The sequence below is a fragment of the Euphorbia lathyris genome, chromosome 10 (genome assembly GCF_963576675.1).
Source record: "Euphorbia lathyris chromosome 10, ddEupLath1.1, whole genome shotgun sequence".
NCBI lineage: Eukaryota > Viridiplantae > Streptophyta > Magnoliopsida > Malpighiales > Euphorbiaceae > Euphorbia > Euphorbia lathyris.
In genome coordinates this window covers 6772134-6783404 of record NC_088919.1, presented here as the reverse complement: position 1 = coordinate 6783404, position 11271 = coordinate 6772134, and the positions used below count along the sequence as shown (strand labels likewise).

General features: G+C 31.3%; 1 protein-coding gene and 1 non-coding gene across 2 annotated transcripts; both read right to left on the bottom strand.

Moving 5' to 3' along the window:
- Positions 1 to 2708: 2708 nt before the first annotated feature.
- Positions 2709 to 2789, bottom strand: LOC136210196 (small nucleolar RNA SNORD34). Its single transcript, XR_010677906.1, has one exon. It is a non-coding gene; the product is annotated as a small nucleolar RNA SNORD34 (small nucleolar RNA).
- Positions 2790 to 5529: 2740 nt separating this feature from the next.
- Positions 5530 to 10261, bottom strand: LOC136208007 (uncharacterized). Its single transcript, XM_065998863.1, has 5 exons — positions 10238 to 10261; positions 6231 to 6376; positions 5961 to 6126; positions 5740 to 5869; positions 5530 to 5645 (listed from the first exon to the last, which is right to left on the bottom strand). Exons 1-5 carry the CDS (start codon positions 10259 to 10261, stop codon positions 5629 to 5631), a joined length of 483 nt encoding a protein of 160 aa, XP_065854935.1. The 3' UTR covers positions 5530 to 5628.
- Positions 10262 to 11271: the final 1010 nt, after the last annotated feature.

Genomic DNA, 11271 nt, shown 5'->3' with positions numbered 1-11271 from the left:
ACTCTTATAGCGACACAGGTCAATTTTAATTAATAGAATGATTATTCTAAAGGAATAAAATAGCAAATAATGGAATAAAAAATCATTACGAATAACTATTCCTATGTTTGATTGGTGGAATAAAATATAATGAACTAGATAAATTTTTTATTCAAAAGACAACATTACCCTCAAATGTAATTTTTTATTTCTTTTAAAATTTTAATTATTGCTATAAATTGTTCAAGTATTTAATATATATTATTTTAAAAATATATAAAAAAGCAGAAAAAATGGAAAACATGAAAAACGGAAAAAACACAAAAATAGAAAAAAACATTAAAAACAAAAAAATTGTAAAAACACGAAAAATTGTACGGAATAGAAACCATCTGGCAAACACACATCAGAAAATAATTCTAACGGAATATTGACAGAAATTAGTCTAACGTGCCATTTGAGGGTATATTTCCATCAATATATTTCAACGCCTTTTCTTATAATCGTATTCGTTAGAATATGTTGACTTTATAGACGTTAAACCGTCAGAATATCTGACAACATTATACGAAAAACATTGATAGCAGAATAACAAAATTTCGTAGCAGGTGACGGTCAGATAGATCTCCTACAAACACGATTCCGTACAGAAAGGCTCATAGGCGATTTTCTCATACAGAAATTACATTCAGTAGGAGAACTCTCTTATAAAAAGTCACCTACGGATTGTTGTATGAGACATTTTCTACTGATATTTTGCTACAAAAACTCATAGGCGGTTGTCCTACATAATTTTACTTTATTTTCTCTTTTTGTAAAATGTATTGCTAAAATAAAATTAAATAAAATTTGGATTGAAGGGATCTCTCTCTATATATATAAGAAAAATAAAATAAAATAAGAATTTCAATATCCTAAATTACATTCTTGAGCAAATTTGAAGTATGTCAATATATTTGGAGAATAACATCAACAAAGAGACATGGAGAATACAAGGGATGAAAATATTCCTAAATCAGGATACAAGAGAGAAGAAATTATGAAATAAACTGCACCGACAAGTTTCAGACTAAGAAATTCAGTATAAAAGTTCAGTTGATACTATGCTAATTTTCATAATCTTCCATTGGCATGCTTTCTGGAGCTCAATAATGTTTGCAATCTCAGGGTCTATGACTTCTTGCGGTGCATTAAGCTGCTTCAACCATTGCAAATGTAGAAATCTTAACATCGAAAAATTAAGAAATTTGTAAAAAAAATTCTATAGCTTAGAGTGACACAGACATATTCCATAGCTTAAAGTGACACCGGACTTCTACTCGAAGTGTGAAAAAGGGCGGTACGGTGCACTACGCGGCCCCGCTAAGCGAGGGTCCAGAGAGGGGTCCCACCACAAGGGTGTACTTGGGGGAAGCCTTCCCTTGCCAATTTTTTGGCAAGAGGCCGCTCCTAAGACTCGAACCCGTGACCTTCGGTCACACGACAACAACGTTTTACCGTTGCATTAAGGTTCACCCTCTCTCCTCGAACTGTGAAAGAGGAAAAAAAAAACAGAAAAGAGAAAAATCAAAGCATAGGTTGCTTACTTAGGAGTCGAGGTTTTTTTTTTTTTTTTTTTGCTTCTTTTCTTCTTCCAATTAAATTAGCGAAATAACTTATTTGATAGCAATTTATTATTTTGTTAGGACTTGGTTCACTTCTTTTCTAGAGAAGCAAGAAACATTGACAATCTATTTGAAACTTTATGGGCAAACAACATTTGAGCAAATGGTAAATCTTTTTGTAAGCCAAACTTGATCTTAAATCATAATTTGATTTCAATCCTACAATTTCCTTACAAACAAACAGTAAACAATGTTCCCCATCATAGTTATTAAATCATAAATTCATAATACTAGTCACAAATAGTCGAATACCAACAACAAAACCATAAAATACATGAGTTAAGTTCTAGTTAACTACTAAGACATAATATCTGCTGCGATATTTGTAGTAAAAACTTTCGATCTTTGTCTGTTTCTGTTTTTCTTTTATTTTCTGAACTTAAAAACCCCTAAAATACCCTAACCCTAAAACACCCTCAAAACCCTAAAATACCCTCAACCCTAAATTACCCTAAGGTAGCCAAGGCACGCACCTGACTGACCAAGGCGCTAAGGCTGGAGCCTTAGCCGAGGCGCACCTTTAATAACTATGTTCCCCATTCTAGAAACCAACACAAAATGCAATCCCAAAACACCAATCTAACGAACAACAATGAAATGGAAAAATAAAATATTTTCCCTTTCAGACTTCAACATGAAAGACAATGTTTGAGAGAAAGCAAATCAAGTCCCACTAGATAATCATGCAGTATAAGCATTAGTTATATTTCATCAACTTACCCAACATGTTGCATTGATGACACTACGCTTTGTGACTACGAATTATCTCCAAACCCATCAACTATTTGATAACCAGATAACTAAAACTCAGCATGTGGATGGAAATCCATATAATTAGATTCAAAATGAGAGGGGCCTAGGATGACTAAAATTTAATCATAAGTTTTGAAAAGATTGGAACATAAAATCAGAAATGACGGACTTAGGAAAGAGATCTCTCCCTCCCCTTTGTATATTATCAAATATCTTTATAAAAGATAGCAGAAACAATAGAAAAAGGGTAAATTAACAAATCTCAGCAGTCTTTTTTGTTGTTTTTAGCCAGTTTCAGTTAGAGAATTACTAAGAGGCCTCAGAACTATAAATTTCTCTGTCACATGTAATACAATCAGACAATGTAGGCAAATTTTAGTCATCCTAGGCCCTGTTGAGAAAATTAACTATTAATTTAAAACAATTAAATAAACAAGGGGAATTATTGTGAAGTCTTAATTAATTTGAGACTATTTTTTTAATTTGATCATCATGGAAGATTGTTTTTGTAATTTGTAAAAAAAAAAAAATTATAAAATTGACCACCAGAATTCGGTGGTCAATTAGGCCATTAATTGTGCCAGCAATTTTTGCTGGCACAATTAATGCAAACCTTGATCCTTGGCTTATAAAAGCCAAGGAACCATTCCTTGAATATTGTGGGAAATATAGGAAGAGAAAGGGAGTTAGGGTGGAACCAAAATGTAGTGAGAGGAGGCACAATTGTGCCTTGTGAATTTTGAGAGTTTATTTAAAGGGTAGTCTAATTATTTTGGGAGAAATAAAAATAGTAAAGATAATTATTTCGGGGTATTTTCGGGAAACACCGGAGTGTACTATTTTTGTTTTATTTCATTGCAAACCTCATAAATTCAATAAAATTCTTATGTTTGAGATTTATCGCTTCCCCTAAATTGTCGCAATCAAGAAAAATTCCCAACAGACCCCTCCTTATAAATAAATTCCTCATTCTATAGTAAACTGCAATTTGACATGAACTATCTCTGATTCATCTGCAGATGATGACATGCCCAATATTGAAAGTAAGATTAATTATACAGAAACTATCCAAGTTCAATAAAGTAAAAATAAACCTCACATTTTCTTGGTAAAGGGACTCATCTTGTGCTAGCTCCAAGTTTGTCTAGAAATAGAAAATCACAACCAGTATTTCTGAGACTGAAGAAAGTAGTCAGACGACCTGTTTTATTAAATCTGCAGAAACAGAAAAAAATAGGTTTATTAAATATAGAACACATAGCTTGGAAAAAAGTTCGAAGATCTGAATCATACCGATGCTTGAAGACATGGGAATAGTGAATCCATTAACAAACGAACCAAAAACGATATCCAGAAGCAGAAATCCAGTCGACATCCGGCTTCTTTGGAGGGAGGCGGCTCCTCGAGAAAAAATGAAATTGTTCGAAGGAGGCGGCTGCTTTCTAAATCAGAAATGAGGAAGAGAAAACCAGCCTGAGGAGATGAGATAGAAGCCCTAAGGTAATATGTTGAAAGGACGAATTTGCCCTTTCTAAAAGGGCATCGTTTTGCTTGCTTTGTGTTGTGGCTTTGATTTATTTTGGCATTATATCCATTTGAGTCCTTAAACTAAAGCTTCAAAATCAATTAGGACCCTAAACTATCAAAATCATCAATTAGTTCTCTGAACTAAGCAAAAATCATCAATTGAGTCTGTATCGTATCCTAAAATCGGAAACTGTGACTATTTGATATAGACTGTAATAATATCTGTGTTGATTCAAAATGAGTTTGGGAAAGAATGTATAAAATTGTTCAATCGAATGATTTTCAATGAGGCTTCAATTGAAATTTTTTATTTAGAATGGAGACTCGATTGATGATTTTTAGCTAGTTCAGAGACCTGATTGATGATTATGATAGTTTAGGGTCCTAATTGACTTTAAAACCTTAGCTTAGGGACCTAAATGAATGTTATGCCATTAAGAACTATATTGATATATGTATATAATATATATAGAAACTAATTTATCCAAATATATAATACAAGTTAATTTGTCATTTCGTACTAAATTTACTTATTTCTCCAGTTTAGTTCAATTATACCCTTGACTACTAAACTGCCTTTTATGCTTACTTTATTTTTGACAAAGTAATAGCATTTATCTGACTCCTAAATCTAGTATTTACTTTTATTGTCCTACTTACTATACACCAGAGACGAGTGCCTTTCCTGGATTCTCTGACTCCTATCGGCTAAGACTAGAAAACTAATTTAGGAAAGTGACTCGACAACATACATATAGGATTTATCCTCAATTTTAAAATTCGATATTATGTCTCAAAATAGCCAGGAACTTAAAATAAAAAAATCCAATAATTAAAGTCGTCTAGAATCATGTTTTCTATCAATTATGCTATTACTTTTTATTTTCAAAATTACTATTTTCGAAGTTTTATATATCTCTTTAAACAACATCTAAATTTCATTAAAAGAACTCAATTTAAGAATTATAGTTGTTTAGAATATCATTTCCTTTAACTCTACAATTAAAGGTTACCTGCTTTGCTAGTTATTAAAAAAAAGTTAATAATCTTATGGTTTTGCTAATTTGCAGATATATATTTGTGAGTTTCTTTTTTTCTTAAAACAGATTACTGTGGTTTTTTCCATTACAAATCAAAGACTGTTAGATTGACATTGCCAATTTGACCATTGATGACATGGAACTAGAAAATTCCTAAAATTAAATTTGTTTAGTATTTTATTTAGGGAAAAGTATAAAAATAAACCTTGTGGTTTGGTCCATTTTCGAAGTGCACCCCTGTGGTTTAAAAGTTTGCAAGTCGGTGCCTTGAACTTCATTCCGTTAGCAAAGAGGGGTAAAATTAACTAATAGTGTTAAAAGTCAAAGGGAAAATAGTTAATTTGGTCCTTATATTTAATAATTTTATAAATTAAGCATCCTTATTATCTAACTATCACAAACAAACCCCAAAATAAAAAATAAAAATTCAATTATACCATTTTCTCCATTACTTTTTAATTTTTTTCTTTCTCTCTCATCTTTTTTAAGTTTTCTCTCTCTAAAATCAAGTTTCTCTCTCTAGAATCACAGTTCAATAATTTCTTCCCATTAAACAATAAGTAAACGTTACGTACACTTGAAAGCAGTACACTTGAAACCTTCATTTGTGTACGATTTTGGAACCAAAACTTTACTTGTCTCGGCCTATGATGTACTCATTGTCACTACAAAAGAACGGAAACTGCACCGAACATAAAAGAACATAAATTTAGCTCAAAAGACCTCAAAATCAAACATTTTTTCCAAGAAGAACAAGTGAAACACCAATCTCTTACCTTGCGTATCCACTGGCCGACAATGGTTCTTGTGGTAGGACCTATATTCGTCATCCCAAAAGAAGTCCCTCACCATTTCAGGCGTTGCATCCTCAAAAACTGTCCGGCTACGGTACTGCGGCGGACCACTCTGCCAAACCCATAAAACAATCTAATTAATTGACCAATTCTAAGAAAACAACACTGAAAGCAGCTGAATTCTCAGAGGAAAAGAAACAAACCTCGAGGTCTCTACGCCAAGCTTGATAGCTCATGGTTGAGGTAGAACGTTCCATCATATGAATCCAAGCAGGACCTCCATCTTTCTCTTCCACAAGCTTATATAAATACTCCAGATCTTCTTCATTCACAACATTGGATTTTTCGTTTTCTAACCGTGATGATGAACTATAAATTGAAGTGGGGAAAGGGTTAGAGTAAAAGGAATATTGGGGAAAACACCAAGATTCAAACAAAATTATCAAAATTGACAGTTTCAAAGTGTTTCAAACCTGCAATCGGCATCGAGGTCAGGCTGTGAAGAGGAAGAAGAATTGATTTGAATCCCGTTGTCAGCAATCCAAGAGATACAACCAGGCGACTGAAACTTCAAGGAATTGGAGCTAGGTATATAAGAAGACGCGGATAAAGGAAATCCCTTAGAGAGAGAGAAACTTGATTTTAGAGAGAGAGAAAAATTAAAAAAGATGAGAGAGAAAGAGAAAAATTAAAGAGTAATGGAAAAGATGGTATAATTGAATTTTTATTTTTTATTTTGGGGTTTGTTTGTGATAGTTAGATAATAAGGATGCTTAATTTATAAAATTATTAAATATAAGGACCAAATTAACTATTTTCCCTTTGACTTTTAACACCGTTAGTCAATTTTACCCCTCTTTGCTAACGGAATGAAGTTCAAGGCACCGACTTGCAAACTTTTAAACCACAGGGGTGCACTTCGAAAATGGACTAAACCACAAGGTTTATTTTTGTACTTTTCCCTTTTATTTACCATAAAACTATGTTTCTCATTTCAAAATCATCATTTTTAGAGATTTTTCTCATAACCAAACAACATATAAATGAACTCAAAACTAAAAGGTTGAATAAGTAAAGTTGTTTAGAACATAATCAACTTATGAAATTTTCTATTTTGAAATTGGCAACGGCAACCTAAAAAACATTGATTTAAAAAACCCATCAGTTAAAAAAAAACACTCATATGCAAATTACCTAAACTACATTAGTTTTTTTTTTTTTAACCAACAGATTATTCCTCTTAACCGTTTCTTATTTTCTTAATCTTTGTTTTATGTAGTTTTTATTAAAAAGAAAACGTTGAAACTATATTCCAAGAAAAAAAAGAAAAACAAAATAAAAGATAATTCTTTCTGTTAATTACTAGGAATTAACTAATAAACAACCTGTCTACAATATGTCATAACCAAAAAAAAACAAAAATGTATGTATATATATACTTTCAATTACATATAATTTTCACAAATTCACCAAACAAATTAATAAACTTTTCTTTTATTTTATATAATTTTCTTGGAGAAATGACAATGATGGCATTAGCAGAAGATCAGAAAATGACAACATATGCATCAGCTGCAGAATTTGCTGTGATATTTAGCAGCTCAAATCAGAACAATACAAATTCTTCTTCTTCTGCTTCTAAATCAAGGCCTAAACACAGAGAATGTCAATCCCAAAAAGATAAAACTAAATGGTTTTGTGGTTTCTGTAGCACTAAACCTTAATTAAGCTGATAATTAAGTTGAGTTTTAGGATTGAAATTTAGGTCTATGTTGCACGGGAACGGAAATAAAACGTGTGAAAATGTTAATGAAGAAGAAGCAACCTAGAATTTAGGTCCTCTTATTGTTCAACCTGTCTTTCTTTTCTTTTTCTGTGTTTTTTTTTTCATTTTTTTCATTTTTTTTTATGTATCAACCAAAAAAAGGAAGAATTTTACAAACATAAATGAGAAAAAGCTAGCTAGAAATTTTATATTCATAAATAGTTATTGTTTGAATATTTGTTTTTTTTCTTTTTTGTAATATTCAGAATTCTATCATGAAAACAAGTAAATAAAAAACGCGGAGTGGTTTGCTCCATTATTGCAAAATAGATATGTGGTTGAAAAGTTTGCATATTCAAGTTTGCGAATAACATTTTTAATAAACAGATCACAATCATATGATTAAACGTAAAAATTTATAAAAAAATTTAAAAATAATACTGTATTTTGTACGAGTTGGATAAAAAAATTAAAATATTTCGCCAATTTTAAATGTTAAAAGTAAAATTAAAATATTGTACAATTTTAAACGTTAAAATTACTCATGTTTATAAACATTATGAGTATTTTTCCACCTTATGCCAATAATCTAACACTACTACTAAACTCTTACTCATTTTTATCTATTCGGATAATTTATATATATCCACTAATAATTATGCTCATATTTAATATCCTGCATTAAATTAAGGGTAAATTTCAAATAAAATCCATTTGGTTTCACTAATTTTCAGATAAAAGACTGTGGTTTATTTTTTTTGTCAAAACGAGGATTAAGGTTTTCAACTTTAGCAAAATAAAGACTTTTTCGATTGATACTATTAAAATCACCATTGACGACTTCAAAAATGACATATTTTAAGAACTACTAATATTCTAAACAACTTTAATTCTTCAATTTTTTTTTATTTTGAGATTATTTAGTGATGAGGGCATCTTGCCCGCCCACATGAACCCGAATACTAAGAACGAGGGACGAGAGGAACCATCGAAGGACGGCCCGGGCAAGGACATTCAACCCAGCACGCGGGGGCGTGCCTGAAGAAGCGCGAGGCGTGGAGACCCCTATTTCCGAAGGAAAGCTCGGCAACTCAACCACGCGGGGCGTCTCAACTAATACGCGGGGCGCAGGTAGCAGCTTCGAGCGAGAATCCTATCAGGAGGTCAAGTATGCGGGCGTGCGCCTATGACGTCACGCGTGGACATCAACCCCCAGGGCTACCAAGTTCAGGAGCTCAACTACGCGGGGCGTAGTCCCGAGGACGCCACGCGTAGAGAACATCATCAAGCGTCCCCAAGCCCAGAGGCTCAAACACGCGGGGCATAATCCCTAGGGTGCAGGGCGTACTCGACTGGGAGTATACTTCTCCTCCAAGTTCTTACTAAGGGGGGACCAATATTGTTGCTACTTATTTACTGTTCTGCCATCAACCATTTATTATTAAACTACCATGGACTTTTCCCTTTCCTATTCGATCCTTGCATAGATGTTTTGCCAAAAACCCTATTCATGGGCTTTTGGTATTTTATCTTCTTATTTGGGAGAGTATTTAAACTCTCTTCTTTGTAATGTTTGATAACTTTGAATGAATTAAAACTAAAAGCCTCCATTGGAGCTTGGATTATCAATCCTTGGGTTTACTCAACCTTCTAGTTTAGCTAGAGAAGTTTGTATTCTTTGTTGGTTTACGATTAAAACCTTCCGTCGATTTCAATCTACATCATTTAAATGATGTTTGGTAAAGAGAGAGAAAGTTAATGTTTAGAGAGAGAAAGTTCTAAAAAAGATGATTTTCGAGAATCGAAAATGTAGTTTCATAAAAAATATGACATTGAACAACTTTAATTCTTCAAAATTTTCATTTTCAGGTTGTTAAAAATGGTTTTGATAGCATTAATCCAAGTGCGAAACCTCAATCATCGTTTTAACAAAAAATAAACCATAGTCCTTTATATGAAAATTAGTGAAACCACATGAGTTTTATTTGAAATTTACTCTTAATTAATACCATTTATCTTATAATAATTTGAGGAACATATCATGAGATAAATAGTTAGTTACCTTATCTATATAATATAATATAATATAATATACAAATAGTGAGACATGCAGTTACCTTAAACTAAAAAACTAAGAGAACCATTTATCTTATAATAATTTGAGGAAACATATCATGAGATAAATAGTTAGTTCCACAAATATAGTCTAAATATGTAATAGGTTGAATAAATAGGTTAAAAATATAAATGAGTCTCCCATTTGATCCAATTTTATAATTTTCCCTTATAATAATATTATTACAACGAAGTAATATTAATGACGTGTCACGTTCCGTTATTGAGAGCTAAATTGGTACTCTTTTTTAAACGTTAAACCTATATTAGTGTTATTTTATACGTGGAGCCTAAATTGATATTTTCCCAAAAACTATAGACATATTTTGGTAACTTATCATTTTTTCTTTAATTGCTTCATTTTTTTTATATTTGATACCTACTGACGACAAAGCGTTAGTATTATTTATAGGTGACAGAATAATTTTTGTGATTTGTTACAGTTTCCCACTGTTTAATGTCTACAAAAGCATCAACACGTTCTAACGGCTATGATTTGTCAGAAAAAGCGTTGAAATATATTTGATGGAAATATTCTGTCAATGGCATGTATAATTTCCGTCAATATTCCGACAGAATTATTTTCTGACGTGTGTTTACCTGATTGTTTCCATTCTGTCGCATTCCGTCGAAAAAGTGATTTACTGATGGAATTTTAAATTTTTTTATGTCTTAAAATGTATCAAACATGAAATAATCTAGGGATAAGGTGCAAAAATACCCCTAACATTTACCTCTAGAAGCAATTTTACCCATAACGTTGACAAGTTTGGTCAATTAGAGAAATTATTCATCAAATTGTCTTCTCGGTTATGAATATTGTCATTTACACTTCACATATGTGTTATTTTATTATTCATTAGTAATAGATCACAATCATATGATTAAATGTGAATTTTATAATAAAAAATTTAAAATAATACTGTATTTTGTACGAGTTGGACAAAACAAATTCAAATATTTCACCGAATATAAAAATATTAATCTCCAATCCAATTATTATATCACAAAAAATATGAATTTTTTTTCCTAGATTTAACTTACGCACAATTAGTGCAGAATAAGGAATAAAATATCTGTGTTTTATAATACTATCTGAAATTGATCCAACTTATAAACAGTAGAGGTAAAATTACACTATTTTAAACATTAAAACTAAAATTACTCATACTTATAAACATTATCCCAATAATCTAAAACTGCTAATACTGAACTCTTACTCATTTTTATCTAATTGGATAATATCCACTAATAATTATTCTCATATTTTGATTTTCAAGAACATGTCTCAAAGAATTCCACCGCAAATTATCAGGGTAAATTACACCCATGGCCACTTAACTTTATAAATTTTAATATTATGGTCACTGATTCAATTTTTAACAGTATGCCACTGAAATTTATATTTTTTAACACTAGTGACCACTCAATTTTTAATTAACTCCTCAAAATGACCATTAACAACCTTAAATTGAAAATATTCAAGAATCAAAATTGTTCAGAATGATATTTATCATGAAACCACATTTTTTATTTTGCCAAAATCACCTTTTTTAAGCTTTCCCTCTCTAGAAAATTTTCAAGAATTAAAGTTTCTCGAATTTTTTATTTTGAGACCGTCAATGGTCGTTTTG

What these genes read in the sequence shown, in the direction of transcription:
- LOC136208007 (XM_065998863.1), bottom strand. Translation starts at nt 10,261, where the DNA reads ATGCGACAGAATGGAAACAATCAG. An exon ending in GACAGAATGGAAACAATCAG is followed by an intron (nt 6,377 to 10,237) that starts GTAAACACACGT and finishes TCTCTCTCTAAG; the next exon opens with GGATTTCCTTTATCCGCGTC. An exon ending in CTTGGCGTAGAGACCTCGAG is followed by an intron (nt 5,870 to 5,960) that starts GTTTGTTTCTTT and finishes TGGGTTTGGCAG; the next exon opens with AGTGGTCCGCCGCAGTACCG.